Source organism: Rousettus aegyptiacus, unplaced genomic scaffold, assembly GCF_014176215.1.
Source record: "Rousettus aegyptiacus isolate mRouAeg1 unplaced genomic scaffold, mRouAeg1.p scaffold_m13_p_13, whole genome shotgun sequence".
In the NCBI taxonomy this organism is placed as follows: domain Eukaryota; kingdom Metazoa; phylum Chordata; class Mammalia; order Chiroptera; family Pteropodidae; genus Rousettus; species Rousettus aegyptiacus.
The window spans coordinates 2,475,714-2,497,839 of NW_023416288.1; the positions used below are offsets into that span (position 1 = coordinate 2,475,714).

General features: G+C 45.6%; 1 protein-coding gene across 12 annotated transcripts in view; it reads left to right on the forward strand.

Moving 5' to 3' along the window:
* ATXN7L1 (ataxin 7 like 1) overlaps nt 1-22,126 on the forward strand; it is a 213,167-nt gene that overhangs the window by 167,944 nt on the left and 23,097 nt on the right. For 11 of the 12 annotated variants that reach the window (XM_016145877.2, XM_016145886.2, XM_036230282.1 and 8 more), the window contains 4 exons: nt 378-600; nt 15,197-15,480; nt 18,447-18,529; nt 19,383-19,639. In XM_016145877.2, the coding sequence (XP_016001363.2) occupies nt 378-600; nt 15,197-15,480; nt 18,447-18,529; nt 19,383-19,639 (847 nt within the window). Of the gene's footprint in view, nt 1-377; nt 601-15,196; nt 15,481-18,446; nt 18,530-19,382; nt 19,640-22,126 lie in introns of those variants that run through there. The other variant, XM_016145888.2, reaches the window with a different exon arrangement.

A 22,126-nucleotide genomic window follows, 5' to 3' on the forward strand; every position in this document is an offset into this window, starting at 1 on the left:
ACTTTTGGCCTCTGAGTAGCTGCCTGAGGATCACTTGGGCTATCTGGTTATCCCACTGTGTTCAGGTCATACCTGGTGTCCCCTCTGCTAGTCCTGTGGAAGTTTTTTTGAAGAAGGATGGCCTGGTAAATACCTCTTGTGAAAACCTTGGTTAGTTTAGTATGCCATTTGATACTGAAATTCAAAATGTCATCATTGCTAGTTGGTGGAAGAGAAGCGGATGTCAAGACAAACCATAGCCAGAACGGGGTTTCAGGGATGCAGATGTTGCAAAATAAGTCCTTTCTCTTTGCTGTTGTATATGAGTATGCATGAGTGTGTGATGGACTTACTTGCACCAGATGATATGCTGAGTTCCATTCTTTCTTCCTCTGTAGAGAGAAGACACGGTTCAATGTGCAGACCTTCTCCCTCGCCAGTGTCTCCACCCTCCAATTCCAGGACAGCACTAGTACAGGTGAAAACAAAAGCCTGTCTCAGCGGCCATAACTCTGCCAGCAGCACCTCAAAGCCATTCAAAACGCCCAAAGACAATCTACTTACCTCCAGCAGCAAACAGCACACAGTCTTTTCTGCAAAAGGATCAAGGGACAAACCATGGTGAGTGTTGAGTGCTGGCAGCCAGCAGCTGTCTGTCCTCTCTGCTTATCCCTGTCACCATAGGAAATGGTGTTTACCCTCGGGCTTTGTTCTTGGGCATCACGTCCAGGATTCTAGGGAACTGAAGAGGGAAGGAACAGAAAACCAAAATGATGGGATGAGAAACCTAAACACTAGAGAGAACACAGGACCTTAAAGTGCCATATGCCTGACAGGAGAATTTTTTCTGTTCCTGAGAACTGAGCCAAGTAGAGTCTTAGAAAAGAGTAACAGGGAAATATTCCTCAGTTATAGGGTCACCCTCTCAACTTTCTGCCCCAGTGAAAAGAAGCATTGGTGTAAATAATGAAAAGCACAGTCTGCCCAGCAGGGAGCAAAGCTGGGGTGGGAGGAGGGGAAGTCCAGCAGCCTTGGGAGGCAGGCCCCTCACAGAGCCTCCCTGCCATTAGCAGCTGGGTCTCTGTTCCATGGAATAACTTCCAGCAGAGGCAGGTAATTGGAGCTGACCTCTGTAGGAAAAGAGGAAATGAAATGTCGCCCCTTTGGTGGGATGGGGGAGAGCTGATTGCAGGTGACTGAAAAATCAGAGGCTTTTAATTCATTTTTTAAAAATCTCAGTCTTTACCAAAAAGTCAAAAAAGTTTACCTGTGGAATGGACAGATACAAAACCAAAATAAAAACAAAGACAGGAAGCAGAAGATGAGTACAGGCATACCTCAGACATATTGTGGGTTCGGTTCCAGACCACCGCAATAAAACGAGTTGTAATTGTCTTGCTGATGGAGACAATTTGTAAAAAACACATCTGTGAGGGACAGTAAAGCAAAGCGCAATAAAATGAGGTATGCCTGTGTCTTCAAACCCTCACTGACCCAACTTAGAACACTTAAGGACTGGCTTATTACAGAGCCTCTAGCTTTATCGTTCAGGCCTCATGAAGGCAGACAAGGGATAAGTGTGGAGTCTGTCTGATTTATATATTTAAAGAGAAAAAGTGACCTGTTAATTAGTAATAGTTAATTACACTTAAGTTAATACCCAGGAAAGCTCTGTACTAAAATCATTTGTCAATTTGTTTGTTACTGCACGCTGGAAATTATGATGACTTTGTAAAGAGCTAATTATGCCACATCAAGTAAAAAGCCTCATGAAGGAGTGGAAGGGTTTAGCCACAGCTGTCAGGGAGGAGAGTTAACTGTCATGCAGGTAGGTCTTGTGGACAAGCTTTGTTCTCCCCTGATCCTTAGAATCTCAGGTCCATCCTGTAAGAGAAGGTACCTGGCTAGGAAAGACCCAGCCTGAGAGTGACAGCAGTGGCTCTGGGCCTCTAGGAGTGTGAGTCTCTTTCTTATCAGTGACCTTGGAAAGCAACTGAAGGTCGTTTGTTGAGGCAGCATCAGGTATCCCGATATAAGCACAAACCCGGGAATCACTACCTATGTACACATCTCAGCTGGGTGACTTTGGGCAAGTTGCTCGATCTTGATATGCTCATATGTAAAATGGGACTAATAATAGTTCTACCCCATGGGATTGTTGTGAGGATTAAGTTGTCAATTAGACAGGGGCATTGAAGCCCTGAGTATTGATGGGGCCTCCAAGGAAGGTACGAGGCTTGAGAAGAGCAGGAGCCAGTGGCATGGCCCTGGAAAATGGAGGACAGAGAGGAACTGAGGAAGCAGAGACTACTAAGCCAAGATTCTTTTCACTGCATCCTGTCTCTTCTTTCCTGGCCCAAATCCTCACTGCCCATCTCACTGGCCACCTTTTTCTCACAGCCCTTCTTTCATTCACTTCTTTGCCAGCCACAATATACTGGCATCTTTTTTTTAATTCCCTTGGCACTTCATTTTTACCTTCCCTGTGATTCTGTGGTGCCATAGATCAGACCTCCTGTACTCCTTCTGCTCAATGGTAATTGCAGGGCCTCCTACACAGTAGGTCCTTAGACTCAGCAAACAGAGTCCCCTCGTCAGCAAATATTTGTTGAAATGAATGAAATGGATCTGACTGTTAAAAGGAGTTGTAAGATTTTCATTCCTGGAGACAGTTAACTGACAAATGTTTAGACTGGCACTATCCAATAGACATATAATGTGTACCACACATATAATTTTAAATTTTCTGGTAGCTACATTGAAAAACATAAAAAATAAAAATAAAAATAAACAAAATTGATTTTTAATAATGTATTTAACCTAACATACTCCAATATTATCATTCAACGTAGAATCAAAGATAGTTTATTTTCTTTTTTATTAAAATCCTGTGTGTGTTTTACAATTGCAGCACATCTCAATTTGGACACTAAATTTTCATCAGAAATACTTGTCCATATTTAGATTGCATTAAAAATTAGAGATTATAAAACAGATTTGCATACCCAAGTTGTTCCAGACATTTTCTAACAACTGAATCAAGTACCTATTTTTAAATTTTAATGAATTAAAATTGAGTGAAATTTAAAATTGAGTTCCTCAACCATGTTTCAAATGCTCAGTAGCTAAAACATCTAGTGGCTGCTGTATCAGAGCACAGACCTGGACACCTAAGTCAAGTGACCTGGGTGGGTCCCTCTGGTTCTCTGATTGACAGGTGTGTTAAAGTGGCTCCTCAGTCTCTTTAATGTTGTGCACCCCTGACAGGAGCTGCTAAATTCCGAGGTGGAAGGGACTCTCCCTCCTTTCTTACATCAGCCCGTGGCTGGGCGTGTGATGGGGAAAGACCTGGAGGACTCTGTCAGGCCATGCAGACTCTCCTGCTGAAGTTCTGTTTCCCTGATCCAGACAAGGGGCCAGAAAAGCCGCGCCTGCAGGTGTGGGTCGTGCCCTTTAGCTCAGAGTTAACAGCAGGTCAGGGGCACTCTTTTCCAAGTAGCTCAAATTCACATGTATAGCAATAAATACTGCTCCTAGGCCCAGATGGACCTCCCAGCGTCTCACACAAGGTTAAATGGTCTGTGGGTGGGCTTGTTGTTTTCTCCGTCTGTGTCTGAGGAGGTTAAAAATACCTGCTTTAGAGGAAAGGATAAACAGAGAGGGCATAACAATGCTACCAGATTTGTCCCCTACGGATCTGCCTGGCAGCACTCCCCACTAGCCCAGCACCCAGGCTCTCCACCCCTCTGCTGGCTCACTGTCCTGCCTGTAAAGGCAGAGAGGTGGGCAAGACGAGTCTGTCCCTGGTGAAAGTCAAGAAGGAATTATGACTCTATGGCTCCTTTGAGATAAGATGAGCATTTCAGACCTTACTTGTGAGTCCCCACTCTGCCAAGGGACCAGCCCCTCGCATAGGGACTGAATCAGCCCATCTGACTTTCACATACTGTTTTGCTTCAGCTCCTTGGGTCCAGTATGCTGAGTGCTAGGGGACTGCAAACCTGCTGATGTGGGCAGGAGCAGGGAGGAGGTTTTCCTCCCCTGCATGGCTTGTTGCCTTCTCCTTGGGCCTTATCAACCCACACGTGTGTGCTGAATGCTAAATATGCTCAGCTATTAAAAATTCAGGAGATGAGCCTGCTGCTCCAGAAGGAAAATGAGCCAGAGCAAGAGGAAAATCAGCAGGCACCCAGCCTCCCGTGTGTGCCGACAGTATGGTGGGGGAAGACCGTCTCCTCTGGACACTTCCAGTGGGAGGCTTGTCCTCCTGGAGTGGTGGGGGCTCCGGCAGGAAAAGTGCTCTGGAAGCCTTCCCAGTGCTTTATGGAGAGGAAATGATTACTGAGCAGCCCTGGCCAAGCACCTTGAGAGAAATGATGCTGGCTTATCGCTTCTTGCCTGGTGTTGGCATGAAGTTGGGGGCAAGAGCCCATATTGATGGCCCCAGAGGAGTCATCTCAGGGCTTTCACTGAGGCTGGGAAATACTAGAGACCCCAGGTGCTGTGGACCTTCCCGGTGGCCTAGCCCCTCTGGCCACCCCAATTCTTCTAGAAGATTCTTGCAGAGGCCTCTTACCTAGTCCCCTCACCCCTTGCCCCACCCTCACTCCAGTCCACCCTCTGCACCCCACCCAAGTGCCGTGTGCCCCTACCCTGCTCAAAACTCCTCAGTGACCCTCAGCTATTTGCCCACTGAGTAGAAGTTTAACCCCTTTAGAGGTAGATACATGATCTGCCATGTTCCACTTGTCCAACTGCTGATACAAGTATTTTAGCCCCTTCGTTTCATATTCCAAGTGTCCTCATCTATTTGTACCTCCTTGAACTTGTCTCCATGTGTTGGCACATGCTGTTTCCCTTCCCAGGAGCAGCATCCCTCCCTGTCTCTACATATGCATAAAGTCTCTACATGAGCATCACTTCCTCCATGAAGCCTTCCTGAAATGCTCCTTCCTCAAATCTCCCATTAACACTCAAGATACCAGTATGAAAGCTACTGTTGTATATTGTACTTCCTTGCACCTTTATCCTCCCCTGCCCCCAGCTGGACCTTGAGCTCCTTGGCATGCCCACATTTTAACACAAAATCCAGCATTCAGCAAATATTTCACAAATGAATGTCTATGAGTGAATGAATGAAGGGGTCTGTGACATAGAACTGTTCCTTCCCCCTCCTCAAATAGATTTTCTGATACTGAAAGAAACCACAGGTATAAATAAATTATTTTTTAAACTCTTGAGGAGAAATCAGAGTGCTAGTTCCTATCATGGATTATTTTCCCCTGCTACAGTTATTAGAGTTAGGAAGGGAGAAGTATAGTCCTGGATGATAAAAAAGAAAAACTCTGTGCTCTGGCACAAAGGGAAAGGTGTTTTTCTGTTTTTTGTTTTTTGTTTTTTCATTTGTTTTTGTTTTTAAGGAGGAGGCAAGTACAGTGCACTCCTGTTCCATGGCCCCTGCTTGGTGTTTGTGTGCCCACAACCCAGGATGCACTTGACCACATGAAAACCCTACTCAGAAGGGAGTTGAGGAGTTGGTATAGCATTCCACGGAAGCCCTTCCCTAGATTCCCACTTACAAATCTAGGCCCTCACACAAAAGATGAGGGGGGACATTCATTCGAGGCCAGTTTTGCCCCTAGTGGTGTCAAGGGAGAAGGAGTAGGGCAGAGGGTAAAGGAGGAAAGGTGGGTGGACAAAAGAAAGTAAGTCGAGGTTACTCTGACAAGGCACAGAGGGAAGTAGAAAGGACAGGTGGGTGACAGGATGGCAGACAGGCCAGGATATATGAGCATCCCAAGGAGGATAATGTCCCTTCCAAGACAGGAAGGCATCAGGAACTTAAACATCTAAGTACTGCATGCTCACTAGGTTTTCAGATGATCAAGGTAAGGACAATGGACAGCTCCTTGGATATAAATTCAACTGACCTTGCCAAGTCACAGAAGTACTCAGAAATAGAGACTAGAGTCTAGAAACAGAAAATATAGGCTAAGACAGCTGGGGAAGGAGGAGAAATGGTACCACAGAGAGTGAGAGAGAATCTGAGCAATGAAGATTAGTAACCAGGGCCCTTCATATCTGCATAGCACCTCGTAACTTTTAGATGCTTTCACAACCCTAATCCCTTTTGAGACTTGAGTCTTCTCAGTAATGTGATGAGGAAATGGAGATCCCAAGTGATGAAATGACTGGCCAGTGCTGGAGCCGGGACTTGATCCCTGGTCTTCTCATTTCCATGCTATGATATAGAACAAGCCCTTAGAACTGCCTGAAGTCAAACCCCATCTCTGCCCTTCACTTTGCTGAACAAATGCCCTGGGGCAACCTTTCTAAGCCTCAGGTTCCTTGTCTATAGATTAGAAATGAGGATGAATCACCATCTTCCATGTGAGTGCATAGCCTACTGCGCATCACACAGCGGTCTGCTCAGTCTGTCAGTGTCGAGGGAGGATGAGAGGAGTAAAGGTTGGGGGGCTGTCGGAAGCCCTCCACCCTCACTTTTGTCATCACTCTGGCTCCTCCACCAGGAAGAAAGACAGCTGCAGGGTGGTCCTTATCTAAAGCATTTATTCTGGTGGAGAGCTGGTTTGGTTTTTATTGTTCTGTGACTGAAACTTCCCTGGGAACATTAATTCATTTACCAAACATTTAAAGCCCTTCCTAAGTGCCAAATAATGTATATGTCACTGGGACAACTTTGGAGTGATGTACACCCTTGGTCCAGGTTCCTGTCCTCAGGTAGCTCAAGGTCTTGTCAGTCCACATGGACATAGAGCTAAAAGCTGGCTGTTCGATGTGATGGGTGCAGCAGAAACACCTAGGAGAGAATAGCTAGCACTAGGAGAGAAGAGGACATCTCATAGAATCTGGGCAGATGGGGACGTGTTCACCCGAAGAGGGGAGGCGGGCACGGGGGCAGAAGGACTGTACAGCCCACAGAAATGCCCAGAGCCAAGTGCAGCTCTGGGTGTTTAAGAAGCGGCAAGCATCCCGAGAGGCTGGGTCAAGCTGTTGCACTCATTTCTCCAGGCAGTGGGGGGAGCCTGCATCAGGATGGCAGAGTCAGGTGTGCATTGGTGGCTGAGCGGAGGCATATTCAAGCACAGAGGCGCCAGGACAGAAAGACCGGTGGTGAGGATTTTCATCAAGGTTCAGGCAAGTGATGATGACAGGCCTGAACTGGAAGTGTAGATAGGACTCTTTCAGCACGTGGACTTGAGTGACCGAATGTCGGAAAGGGCCAAGTGATGATGTTAACAGAGTTTTTTAAAAATGCAAAGGGTGTATTTAATTTGGGACAAAGAATATCCTGAGTTTGCTACATATCAGTGTGAAGACTACAATTCTAAAGGTTAAAACAGTGTGCTTAACATGATGGATGGAGGTGGTTTGGGTGCAGGGCTGTCTGCCCACTCCTGGATTCCAGTACAGAGAAGGAATGAGCTGAATGACACCTGGGCCTCCCAAGCCACTTGAGAGAGAAGATGCTCCCTAAGGTTGTCCCTCTGCAAAGGAAACTGGGGCTCAGAGGCTGGGGTACTGACAGCAGCCAGGGATGCCGTGCCATTTCCTTATCTCCAGAGTGTTCAGAGAAGTTTCCTGAAAGCAGAGGCTGAGAGCCTGAGCCCAGGTCCTGGCTCCCAGCCTTCTCTTGTAGCGGGATGGAGGATGTTCTGTGAGCACTGTTGGCTGTGCTGGCTCTGGAAGGTGAGGGACAGGCCCAGAGAGGGCAGCTTGCAGCTCCAGCATCGGGAACCAATGACCTCTGGTGGCTGCAGAGGGGAATGCTTCTGCTTGCTACTCACAAGCAGAGCCTGTCCTGAGCCAGTGCTGGAGGCCAGGGTGCTTGGGGCTCTGCTCTGTCCGTCTCAGTACCAGCGCTCTCTCCAGAATCCACTTGCTTCCTGATCTCTACTGTCTCAAATCCTCTTTTTGATACCATTTAAGCACTACTGTGAATTTCACTGGGTATTCTTTTTAATTATGAAAACTTTAGTTCTCGTATGTATAAGAAAAGGCACCGAGCAGGTGCAGTTGGTTTGGTCTAGGGCTGTCTTAACTGCCCTCCCAGGCTGACTTCCCGAAGCCGCCTCGCTGGAGGCAAGCTGGTACCAAGTGCGATCCAGAGACAGCCTTTCCAACATCATTTACTCTACTGTGCCAGGTCTGTTTTTCCCTCCTTATCTTCTTCTCTGGCTTGCTGATTTTTTCCAGTCTTAGGACAATATAATTTCCCAGGAATGTTGGGACACATAGTGCCCATCTATCGTTCAGCAGGGAAGGAGACCACCTTCTAAGCTCTGTAGATGGGGAGGCCCCAATTAACAGAAGTACCAGAGATTCTAACAGAGGCTGATGCTGGGCCTCCTGCTCCCAGGAAATCTGCAACAATCTGCAAGTCCATACCTTTCTTCCACTAGAAGTCTTAGAACTAGCAAGGAACCCTGTACATACTTCAGGGTTGCAGGAGACAACATGTTTGTATGCAGGGAGGCTGGAGTTTCTGCTCACTCTTCTTCCAAAACGAGCTATCCATGCAGGAGCATGAACCACTAGCCCCAGCTTGGGCAGTACCTAGAAGACGAGGGTTTGTGAAGCAGGTGGGATTGGGAAGTAGAGCTGAAGGCTGCTAGAAAGCGGTCATGGAATCTGGAAAGGCTTCCTACCTGGTTCTGTTTTTCTTCTTCACTGCACCCCCCCAGAAGTGGTCCTTCACTCCGGGTGAATACAGAAGGTCTACCCCTCTCCCACTGTGGGACTAGAAGGGCTAAGAGGATGAAAATTTCTGATGGTGATTTGCACCCCAGATGTATACCACAGAAGCATCAGGGTCAGTGGTGTGATCCACTTTCCACTTTTTTTTCTAGCTCCAGTTTATTGAGGGCCAACTATGTGCCTAGCACTGTGCTAAACACTTTATATGTATTATCTCATTTAATCACTTCACCTATCTATTGTAATCTTTATTTTACTGATAAGGAGACTGCGGCCCAGAGTTGTAAACTCCTGAGATAAGCTGGACAGGGAAGCCACATATGCCTGAGTGGGGTTTGCTCTGTATGAGGCTGTCCCACCAAGGAGGCAAGGAAGGACTGAAACTAGCCCCCATGCACTTGGCTGGCCACCCTTTTTCTAATTCCCATAGAAGTCTCCATGGGCTCCCTGGGGCCCTGAATCAAGAATTCAGATTCTTTTCTACCATAATGCTTTCCAGCAATAGACAAGCCAGGATTTGGGTCTGGATTTGTCTGATTTTCAAAGCCTGTCTTCCTAATCATTGTCCTAAACTATCTTGCAACATCCTCCACATTCTATGAATCTGCCAGAAAAGTGGCAAGGCACAAACCCTCAATTCAGCCCTGCTTATCCTCCCAGATTTTATTTCCTTGCTTCTGGCCACGTTTATAATTTATCAGTGTCAGCTTGCTTATTTCTCCCTGACTCCTGACTGGCTTAAGGGAAAGCCCCACATCATTCTTCTCAGCAGCTAATCACCTCTTCCCCCAATTGAGAGATGAGATCTTGGCCCATTATCCAAGTCAATGATGTAGATGCTTTAACCTTCTTGGCCAGTGATGGGCCCCTGCACGTTCTGCTGGGTACCACTCTAGGCTGGCACAAGACCCTGCTATCCAATCTTTTGCTTCTGCTGCCAGGGCCACTCACCCACAATAGCAGTGTGGTCTGACCCACATTCTCCAACTGAGGGTATGTCATGCGGGAGGGAATTCAAAGCTATGCAGAGGCCAGGAGAGGTTGTACATGGTGCTTCCTCTCCAACTACCAGGCCTGACACTTAGTCACAGAATAGTATTAGATTAAATCTGACAGATTTTCTTATTTACTGTGCTCTCTGGTTGATTAGCCTGTTTTCTGTTTGCTTAAATTGTTTACAAATTGGCTTTCTGAAAGTTTTCCCAATGTTTTTCCAGATTTAAAAAAATATATCATTCCTTCCTTCTCACTGTCTTTCCTAGTCTCTCTTGGTCCCTCTTACTCTCTGTCTCTGAGAGGAGACCACACTCTGGACTGTTATTCTTTTTCTAATAGACTTTCCTTTTGACTCTCTCTCTCAGAATATCCCGAGTATTTCTTCAACTTAAAGAATTTAAATTTGATATAAGTAATGTCATCATAGCAGCCTCCAAAATGCATCCACAAGACCCAAATAGAATTTCTTCTCTGGGAGTCTTTCAAAATAGGCTAAATTTCTTTTTACTTGGGATGGCTTAAATGCTATTACTGCTTGGTAGACCAGAGACTGAGTAAGATAGCTCTTTTAAGGATCTGCCAGTAAATGAGATCCTCAAACTTCTGCACATGGGCCTTTGTCAAAGGAATTGGTGGAAAGAAATCAGACAGATGAGAACGCTCATCAGACGCATAACCCACAGCACAAATACCATTTGTCTTCAGGCTCCTGCCTGTCAAATCCATCTTTACCCCACACTAATAAGTGGAGCAGGGCTAGCAATGATTTCTATAGGCCTCAAGATTTTCTGAACCATTCTCTTAAGGCTTGTCTGTTGATGATAAAAGAATAAATCATGATTGTCAGGAAAGCAACCTACCCCACGACGATTGGTGGCACCATAAGATTCTACACCTCTGCTCTTTTGCAGACATCATTGGGCAGGAAGGGAATCTTCTTAGTACCAGGAGAACCATTTTTCTTATAACCTTGGTCCAGAAAGATAAATGCAGACAGGCCAAGCGCACAGGAAGAAGACATGGGCAGCCAAAGCAGCACACAAAAAGCAAGGTAGATATCACTCCCACGTAGCAAGGAGGATGAGGGAGGGCTGTTCTCTCTGGGCTGTGGGATCCCTTCCCAAGACCCGAGACAGAGGTACAGAGATAACAAGGAGATAACTACTCCCAGTGTATTAGACACAGCAGGGGAACAGGCTGCAGCCCAGTCTCTCTGAAAGAGTTCATCTCAAGCGAACAAAACAGGCATTATGAAAGCAGTAGGGGAAGAGTGAAGACTGTCTTTCCCTTTCAAACACAGCTCCTCAAAGAAATGACAATAGTGAGTTGATAAATGCAGCTAATTGTGAGACTTCAGGAAGTGTGTAAGTGCATCCCTTAAGACTGAAAGGGAAGGAACTTGAGGGGCTTTGGCTGACCTCAAGGGTAACCGCCAGGCTGTTTGTTGCTTAAGCAAACAGAATAATATATTGCTTAGTAAGTCATCTAGGTGTTGCCAACTATCCACCCCTCCCAGCGTCCAACCACTCATGAGGTTTCTGAGTTACTGTGATTAGACACAGAAAAGGGGGGAGATGCCTGAACTGTGAAAGCAGGGGTCAGGATCTTTTGGCTTCTCTCCAAATGGAAAAATATTAAGTCTGTTATTCAGGGTCCATTGCCATCTAGCAGGGGTCCTTACCTGCCCCGGGCTGGGGCGCTGTACTGGCTGGGAAAGGTGATGGCGGAGGAAGTGGGGGGAGTGAGACTAGGGACAATGGGAGAAAGCAGAAGACAATTCTGAGATGATGGCTTCCGGATAGCCACACTCCCTCTCTTCCTGGAGTATAGAAACACATAGGGATATGTATGTAAGTGAATCAGTGGCTTCTGAAGGCAGCCAGAGCGCTTTGCTGAAAAAGGTTGAATTTCTGGTACTGGTTTTCCACATCGAGTGGCACCATCTTGCAACTATTTCTTCCTTTGTTCATCAGTTTAGGTTCTTGGGGCTGTTGCCAATAGCAGTGAAGAAAAGAGCCTGAATACTCAAATAGACCCATGGCTAACATTTATAATGGGGAATAAGGATGGCAAGGTCAGATGGGAATGATTTCCACTTCTCTCTCTCATCTCCTCTGGGGACGTGTCTTACCCTTCCCACTATCACTGAGCTTCCTGTTTCCCTTTCTTCTCTTAACTCCCAGCAAAAGTATCTTCTCAGCTCAGGCCAAAGGCAGGTTACCCTAGAAATGAAGCCTGAAACCTTTAGGGGAAGAAGAGACATCAAAGGAAAAATTATCAGAGGCAGCCCCTAGGCTCTCCTCCTTTACTCTATCAACAGCGCTTCTCCATGAGACACCCTTATAGTCTCACCCACAACACCTCAGTCTTTCTTCTCCCACTGCCAAGATGTGACCCACTTACTTGGTATCAGGGGTGTTTACTCAGTGGCTCTGATCCCCACTGACTCACCTGGTCTGTGGAACCCTTTGGAACATTCTTAATCAGATTTTTCCCCCTGACACTTCCCTTTGCAACCCAGAAAAACTCAGTTCCGGAGGACTGCACAGCAGTCTTTCCTTCTTGTTTCTGATGGGCTTCAATTCCACATCCTGCCAGGAGTACTAGGATTGAAGTCCAGCTGGAGTTCCGGAAGCATTGGCAACAGAGGGTGTGAGTGGGCCACACTCATTATGTAGTGGAGAAAATTCCAAATTAGATCAGTCACAGACATTAGATGGCCTGGCTCAAGCTGAGTTCCTAAACATGATTGGGAAGAAGCATCACCATAGATACTAGTCAACTGTCACTGCTCCAAATGGCCAGACCTAATGTACCTGTGCCCCCATGGCTTCCTCGGACACTGACTTTAGGGCAGAAACACAGACTGTACTATGAGCATTTGAGAACCATTAGGCTCAGTTTTTAAATTTATTTCCTTTTGTACAAGTGTTCTGGATTATTCTATCCCAACATCGAATCTTTGCCTGCCAAGCTTATGAGTACTCAACATGTGCCCAGAGCATTTCTCAGAGAAACTGGAGGCCTTCCCTTTCCTCACACCAGCTCACTCTACCAGAGCTGCATCTGGAACTCGAAGGTCCTAACTTCCTTTCCTGAACTTTCTGGGCTTCACAAAGAGGTGTATGAGAGAAGGTCGTCAAATGCTAGAGAGTCTTCTCACCTGGCTAATGGTTTACATATTCACATCAACTCGTGAAGTTAAACTTTTTTTCTAAAGATCAGAACATAAGTGACAAATCAACAAGAGCTTGTTAAGCAGAATCTTATATATTTTTAAAGTCAAGATATTAAAGAATAATTTAAGTTATATGAGTTTTTTAATTTGTGGGGATGTTTTTTAGTTTGTACATTTAAAAAAATTTTTAATTGTGGTAAAATACACATAAAATTTACTATCTTAACCATTTTTTATGTATGGTTCAGTAGTGTTAAGTACATTTACATTGTTGTACATCCAATCTCATCTTGCAAAACTGAAATTCTGTACCCATTAAACAACTCCTCATTCCCCTCTGCCCCCAGTCCCTGGCAACCACCATTTTACTTTCTGCCTCTATGAACTTGATCCCACAAGGTACCTCATATAAATGGAATCATACAGTATTCATCTTTTTGTGATCGGCTTATTTCACTTAGCATAATGTCTTCAACATTCATCGTGTTTTGGAATTTCCTTCCTTTTAAAGGCTTCCTTCCTCTTAATATTCTGTTGTATGGAATATTATTTTGTTTGTCTATTCTCCATCAATGGACATTTGGATTGCTTCCACCTTTTGACTATTGTGAATAATACTGCTATGAACATGGGTGTGCAAATATCTTTTCAAAACCCTGATTTCTATAATTTGTGTCCTTTAAAATGGAGTGAAGGAATGATCCTAGAAGTAGTCCATGTTCCATGGTTTTGCACTTTTTACTATTTGGAAAAAATCAGGAATGCAGCACTAATTTCCCAGGTAATGTCTTTATCACTTTTTAGCATGCTGACTTTTCAAAGGCTTCTTGTGCTGTTCTTCAGCAATATGTGAGTGCTTTGAGAATTGCTGTTAAATAGAAAGTAGCAGCGGTTTCAGTTATATCTCAGTGATAGGGACCCTCTGATCGAGGGCAGAACCACCAGTGACTTGGCGCACTGCTAAAAACCACTGTTATGGTTTCGCCTCCCATGGGACTTGAAGCCCTACACCACCCTTCCTCGGGCCAGGAAAGCACGTGGTCCTAGGGTGAAGTCGGAGAAGCTCAGCAACAATCTCTACCACTGAGTGAGTGCCCTTCTCACTGGCAAAGACCTATAAATAACGTCTGTGATCCTGTTTCAAAGTCGAAAAAGGGGCATGGTCTGAGGGGTTGCTGAAATGATTTCATGAACAAATGGATCAAAGGAATGATCTATGAATGAATCTTAGAGAAGGGAGAGCCAGCCAGCCATGTGGACAAATAAGATCGCTCTTCCGCCTAAACCAGCCTCTCTTTCATGCCCTACATTGTCTGCAGGCGTGTATAAGCCATATTCTAGGTCATTTGGCATTCAAATAGCTACATCGGTTCAGAGATGATTAGGGGGCTGAAGTGTTAGTGTTCTGCCCTCCTGCAAGGAGGAAAGGAAATCTAGTTCAGGAATCAAAGCAAAGCTTATTCATCTCATTTTTTAAAACCCGAGACAGAGTTCTTTACAGCCCCCCAGACACAGGGTCCTCCAGCATTAAATGCACAAAAATCAAATGCATATCCATTACAGGAGAAATAGCAGGGAAGTGGGGCTAAGGAAGGTGACGGATTCTGAAGAGCAAACATACACCTTTGTGCTCTGTCTTCTTAAAATTCATTCTCACCTACCAGCCTTGAGAATTGCCTATTTACATAACTAGCTGCCTAAAATGGAATATTAGATAATGTTACATGGCGGCTCACTCAATTTGAGCCCATCCCCAGGATATGAGAGTGATCCAGGAGTCCTCCGACAGCATGCAGCGGGGCACGCTGGCCTGCAGCCATGCCTCCCCATGGCATGAGCCTGTCAGCACTCCTGAGCTAAGCAGATGTCAGGCCCAATCGCCGGGTGGGAGACCAGCTGAGCAGCAGGGGGAAGGGGTGTGATTCAGCAAGTGGCACGGTGGCATACTACTTCAGGGCACAAACAGCATCTCTTCCTGAGCTTCACAGCAGGCACCTTGTTCTTCCCAAGGTGCTGTCTCCAAGACAGCCGACATACAAGAACTGAGAAGGGGGAGCTGCAGGATCTATGGAGACAACGGGTACAGGAGGTAATCAGTCAGCTCTGATGCCATCCCTGGCACCGTGCCAGCCTCGCACCCCCTGTTGGTCCTTTGCAAGGCACAAATCTCCCTCCCATCAAAACTGGAATCATGCTGCTAGCTTATAGGAGGAGTATAAATAAGTGATAAGGAAGTGTTCTGATAATGATAAGAGGGTATAGCTTCTCAGCAAACCAGATGCATCAAAGAAAGCAATTGTGTGTGTTTGTTCATTTATTTTTCAGTGTTCCAGTTCCTGTAGTCAGTTTAGAGAAAATTCCTAACCTAGTGAAGGCAGATGGTGCCAATGTCAAAATGAACTCCACAACCACTGCTGCGGTCACCGCCTGTTCCACCTCGTCCTCGGCTATCTCCACCCCACCCCTGATTAAGCCAGTCTTGATGTCCAAGTCAGTGCCACCTTCCCCAGAGAAGATCTTAAATGGCAAAGGAATTTTGTCCTCCCCACTAGACAAGAAACACCAAAATGGCACCAAAAACAACAACAAGCCTTACAGGAGACTTTCAGGTATGTGTCTGTCCTTTGAGTCTGGCTCATGATTAGACTGAAATTGAGTCATATCAATAACCAAGGAGTGATGTGTGTGTTCTTATAATTCAGCAGGTCTGTTTCATCTTAAGGGGGACGTGGAGTTTACTTGCCCTACCTGAAAATGCCGGTGAGAGCTGGTTCTCACTCCCGGGCCAGGCGAGGCTTGGTGCTCAGTGGGCATTACCCCTAGTGACCCAGGAGGCAGGATGGTCTGCACCAGCCACAGCAGCCCACAGGTCCCAGGGTCGTGTTGTCGTGCTGTCAGGCTGAACTGCCCCTGGGCTTTATAGAGGCCTCCCTGCCACAAAGTTGGACAACCCACAGTGACATCTCATAGTAGCTCAGGGCCTGCTTGGGACAGTCCCCTCGGTGACTGCCCCACAGAAAGGCATGACCTCTCTCCTTTGGCCTGGTTGCTTTCCAGGTTATGTGGTCTGGGTCTACAGCTATCTTTCCCTCATAACCAGTGGGGATTTCTATTTGGGAATGCTCAGGCTAGCACAGCAGATGAGATATTGGGGGGTATCTCTTGGATGTACCCCCTTGATTATCTGAACAGGCTCATGGGGTGCCCAGAAAGGTGTATATGGCCAGGCTTTGAGGAGATGATTGCCTTTAGGGGCCCCCATGTGGATGACATTTGCCTTGAATTTGTTGTAAAACTAAATCTAGCAGTTCTGCTTTTTTCAAAAGACCAAAATATGCTTCATAATTAATTCACACACCATGGACATTTATCTAACAACCACAAAAAAAGAAAATATTGTGAGAGAGCAACTATGTGTTCTGGTATGAGCATGCTTATTAAGTACTCCAAAATTATGGGTCATTTTTATTTTCTACTTCATATTTTTCTGTATTTCAGTTTTTCTGACTTACATCTGTAACTTTTAAAAGTGGTTCTAAAAATACCTCAGGCCCTAAGCATTGAAATGACACTGGTATTATACCTTGAAAATCTCTTCATGTACTGCTCACTCACTATCAAGAAAGGTAGAGCCCACTGTTCTCTTTGAGCATCGTGGGGCCTCCCTGTGCGGATGGGAGGCCCCCCCCCCAACACACACACTCCCAGCTCTCCCCCTGCTGGGAACATTCAGTTTCACTCTACAGAGGTGGGGAGCAGCATCCCTGGAAAAACCAGTGTGCCTGGCTGGGCACAGTGTCCAGAGGCCGTGGTTCCTTGTCGTGGTACAAACATGACCATGGCTTTCAGTCTGCTCCCCAACCTGAGGTCGTTTGGGAATTTTTCACTATTTGTTGGTTTTGCATTTTGTTGATTGTTTTGTCTCATTGGGTCTTTCGCTTGTTTCTGTCTCACTTTCACATTTGGCAGCCAGCTCTTACTCCAGTCAAATAACCTGCTCAGTTCCCAGCCAACATGAGTGCCGGTGTGGATCTGGGCACGGGTATGACTGACAGGCCCAAGGGAAGGGCAGCCTGGGGCCTGGCACACAGGTACTCCTCAGTGGGCAGACAGGGCTCATAGGAAACAGGCATCTCCAGGTCTAGCCATTTTCTATTCTTAAAAGTGAAGCTTTAAAAAAAAAGAAGAAGAAGAAGAAAAGGAAGAAAAAGAAAACAAAAGGGGGCGGGAGACATTTTGATAGCCAACCAGAGAATCTGTCATGGAAATAAGAATGGTTTTGTTGCATACATTATCATTACCACCATCTCGACCACCCTATGATCCCCAAATCTTCTTTTAAAAATAGAACACATTAATTATTACGCTCGGAGTTTACTCTACCAATTTCAGACACTTTTTCAGGCTAGGTAACCTCTTTTTCATTTGCAGCTATTCAAGGCTCTTAAGGACACCACCAAATTTATACATACCCCTCACCCACCCACCAACATTTTCCCTGAATGCCCAGAAGAGCTGTGTCATTTCTGCTCTGCAGGAGGCAGGTGTTTGCTGGGTGCCTTTCAGAAACAGCACAGGCCATCTGAGGGGTGGAACTTTAAAGCCTAAAGGGTCCTTAAGAGATTTGCTTCACAGCCCCTAATTTTCTGAGGGAGGAGAACATTTTTGTAATCCAGGGGAGGGGATGAAGGATCCGAAATGGGCCTAAAGAGAACAAGTTCCTTACAAGTAAACTCAACAGCCCAGTGGGAAGGCATACACTGGGGAAAGCCTGGCCTCTCTGCAGCCATCTCAAGAGCTTAGCTTGCCCTGGCTCATTCCCACTTGGAGTCACAGGCCCCATACTGGGGCAGAGCAGGCCAAAGCTGTGAGACTAGCAGGCTCCGCCCTCTGTGCACCTTCAAGTTTAGACCCATGTAAGGCACATACTCAGACTTATCCCTGCCCTGCCTATGACACCGCCAAAATGTTCCTGAATCAGGTAAACAAACGTTCTGGTCAACTAGGCTGTCTGGAAAGCCTTGTGCTGAGCACTTTGCAAAGCAGGAGAGAAGCAGGTCACACTGACATGTCAAGGAATAGTCTACTTAAATGGCTAAAATGAACAGGAAGGCAGGATGGGGGTGGGGGTGGGGGAGGGTGTGTACACTTGAAGCCACCCAAGAAAAAGTGACCCTTGGGTTTCAGGTGGCTCTCCCTGGTCCACAGCGAACTATGCCCAAAGGGCCAAGTACCTGAAAAACCATTTCAAGTGAAATTAAGTGTGAGAACCACATGGTGCTTCCCTCCCGGTGTGCACCTCACCCCGCTCCCCATGCCCTGTGCTACATTCCGCATCCTTACGGAAGCCGGACTTTGGAACTCTGGTTCAGAGGGTGCACCATTTTCCCCTGAGTGGTTCTTGAGGCATTTTAGCAGTTGGTTGGAAAAAAGAAAAAGAAAAAAAAAAAACAGATTGCCTGACAATGTCTCACTTGTTGGTGCAAATGTACGTTTTTTTTTTTAATGTAGTCTTAATGCCAAATCCTATTTAGTATCCTTTTTTCTTATATTTTTTGTTTGTTTCTTAAACCAGAGAGAGAATTTGACCCAAATAAACACTGTGGAGTATTGGATCCCGAGACAAAGAAACCTTGCACAAGATCCCTCACCTGCAAGGTATTTCTCTTTCCATAAAAAATACTTCCTGCTCTCGCTGGGGCCTTTGTCGAAATGTTTGCATGCCACTCTCTGCACACGGCAGGGTGTGGAACCTCGACATGACCCCCAGCTGTTCTTTGTAAGGGAAATGCTTTCTTCTCTTCCATGGTAGCAGAGTGCCTGCCTCAAGCTGGCTGGCTTTTTAAGAAGGGGGAAAAAAAAAAAGGCTTCCCCTGTTACTTGTGAGGCCAGACAGTAAATTGTATTTATAGGCACTCACAGGCGGTTCTAAACCCTGCTACGTTTTAATGTATGCAGGAGCGGCGGCGGCGGCAGCAGCGCCCTGAATGGCAGCCCTGGATGGGAGGACGGTCTGCCGCGCCCCTGATCTGGCCACGCCGGGGTGGCCAGACGGACAGCTGACCCGAGGCTGCCGCCACTGGGTAGCCCCCAGCCACATATTTCATACCGAACTGCTAGTGTTTCTTGGGATCGAGGCGGTGGCCCTCTCTGCTTGGTGGCTCCGTGTGTCTGGGCCAAAGTGAACCTCCCACCTGCACCTGGATTAACTCTAGCACTCCTTCACGGTGGCCTTTCCTCAGAGAGGTTTCCTGGGTTCTGCACTGAAGCGCATCATCTTATGCCATTTTCGGAGGCAGCTTTGGCTTCTTAACGCCAGGAGAGTAGGGCACGGTTGCATTTGTGTGGTCTCTGCCTCTTCCCAGCCACAGGACAGGAGCCGTTGCCTTGAAGTTCACTTTTCAAGCACCTCTAAATTCTCATGAATTGCTGTTTCTGAGATGGAGGGCCTGGGGAAGCAGGTTTATGTGCTGATCAAAGAGGCTGTGCTTTTCATCTCTCTTCTCCTTAGACACATTCGCTAAGCCATCGAAGGGCAGTCCCGGGTAGGAAAAAGCAATTTGACCTCCTCCTGGCGGAACACAAAGCCAAGTCCCGGGAAAAAGAAGTTAAAGATAAAGAGCATCTCCTGACTTCAGCAAGGGAAGTACTTCCGAACCAGTTGGGGTCGGTGCAGGACTCTCTGCCAGGATCTTCAGGGAGCTCTGGGCTGGAACCTAAAGTTGCATCCCCTGCAAAATCCAGGCCACCTAACTCAGTGCTTCCTAGGTAAGTCCCACTGTGGCGATAGAAGCCCAGAGTCCTTGGTCGAGTGACTCTGCCTTGCTGGGTCATGAGTGGTCTGATCACGTGTTAAATAGAAGTGGTAATAGTCCTGCCTCATAAGGCAGTTGTGCGGTTTAAACGAGATAACCAGCATAAGGGATTCATCCCAGTGCCTGCTAACTAGTGTTCAGTGGATTTCACTGCCGTCATCATTATTGTCACTATTGCCATCATTGCTGTCATCATCATCCTTCATGGCAAACCTGTATCAGAACAAGAGTAAGCTAGAAAGAAATACCTGGAAGGATGACACATCAGCCACCAGGCAACTTCGTGGCTGCCTGAGTTTTTAGATTAGTTGAAGATTCCTGAAGCAGAGAGTGAGGAATACCTGGGCAGGTAGGGTAGTCAGCTCACTTAAGAGCCCATTTGTCACAACAGTTTTAATTTTTCTACAACTCTTCTTTGATGACCCAAGTGAAAGGAAAATTAGCATAACAGAGGTTTATATTTTCCTGCACACCCAGAAAGCTGAGCCCACCTGTCTGAGGTTTTATTTGGTTGTTCTGGACAGAGGGAAAGAACAGAAAAGAAAATTAAACTCATTTGAATTAAGAGTAATTTTAAATTCACGCATGTCTGTTTTGATGGGCACTGGAGGGCCATATTGAGCAGCAGACCAATTTCTAGGTAATAGGATAGGGAACCCTTCATTCAAAAATATTTATTGAGTGCTTTCTCCGTAAGCAAGGTACTGTGTTAGCTACTCGCAGGCAGGGGTACAGAGGTGAATGAAACTAGAGCCTTGTTTTTAAGAGTTTAGAAGATGAGATAAGACTCTAATATCCATAATGTCGTGAAAAGGTAACATTAATAATACAATATGATAAGTAAAGATTGTGGTATTATCTGATGATTTTTCATGCATACAGTGTGAATCTCAAAGGGTCTAGTCAGCAAGTAGGCATTAAGAGGACAGTTATAAAGGAAGAGGAAAGAGTTGATTTTTGACGAAAAAGCAAGTATTTAATGACAGTTGTTACTGATCTACCAGGTTCTCAGCCTCATACCTTCCTCTTTGGTATAAGCCTGACCCGGTTTGACGGCCAGAGTCCCTCCGTAGCAATGGCCCCTCAGCTTTAGGCGTTCAGGAGGACACAGTCAGATGGAATCGCAGCCCACACACATTTCCATTATCATAATCATTGTCGTGTTGTTGTCATCCATTTACATGCCACTTTCCTTGCCCCTTTGTTCTGCAAGGTCATTTTCTAATTACTTCTCACTAGAATGTCAGATGTTGGTGAAGGCTAGTACCCTTGCTTTAGAGTCAGGAAGATGGTTCTATTCCAAACTTCTGGGAAGGGCTTTGATACTATATACAGTGGCTTTCAAACTTTTTATTGTAGAACTTTTTCATCCCCACAAAACCTAACAGAGTATCCAATATAAAAGCAGATCTACCTGTACCCAGAGCCCATATCCCTTAGGTCCTCTGAGAGATTATCTTGTATGCCCCCAAAGACTCCAGGGGACCCACTTTGAAAACCCTCTTTTATTATACATTTCTTTCAATTTTGACTAATGGAGGAACTTCTCACCCACGCTGGTGGTACCTAACTTAACAGAAGCTGGGGGCAGCCTTTAAAAAATAAAACAGGCAGTGGAGGCTTAATAGCTTCTTTCTGTTCCTTTTTGGTTTAATTTTCAGGGGAATGTCTGTGGATAGAGAAATACCAGGTGTTCGTGTTCTCTTACAGAAGCTAAAGAAAGAGTGAGGTTAATCAGCCAAAGGGATGTCTCAGAAAAAAGGGAGAGGCAAAGCAGAGCGTTACAAGTGTTGGTAACAATAATTTTTGAGGATGCTTTTCAAAGTAGATATGGGCACTGGAAAACTCAGAGGTAGACTGAGGTCCAGTATTAGTGGGGAATAACATCCTCTTTCATTTGTTTTAGATTAGGATGAGCCCCATGCAGTCAGAGATTGATCAGTGTTTCATGTAATCACATAAAACTTTAAAAAAATATTTTATACATATTAATGATACACATAATAGATTTTTCAATTATACTAATTATCTATAATAGGCAAAAAATTATCACATATGAATAAAATTATTATAATCCCTTCCCAATTGTGAAATTCCTTTTGTTGGAAATGCTAACGTGTGAGAATTTATTTCTTATGTATTATTTTGGTAACCTTGAAAATATTTCAGCTTTCATATTTTCAAATTGCAACCCATTTTTGTTAGGGGTTTCTAAAAAGGAACCCAGATCTAGAACTGGGAAAGTTAAAGGCAGATAAAACAGGGGTCAGAACAGGATTAGAAGTGCACATCTCAACTTCATGCTTACTAACTAGATGAGCCTGGTCATGTTGCTTAGTCTCTCTAGCCTTGACTTGCTCATCTGTAAAATGGAGCTAAGAAGAATTAAGTGAGATAAAGTACCAAGCTCATAATAAACACTGAATTATGGTGGCTGTTA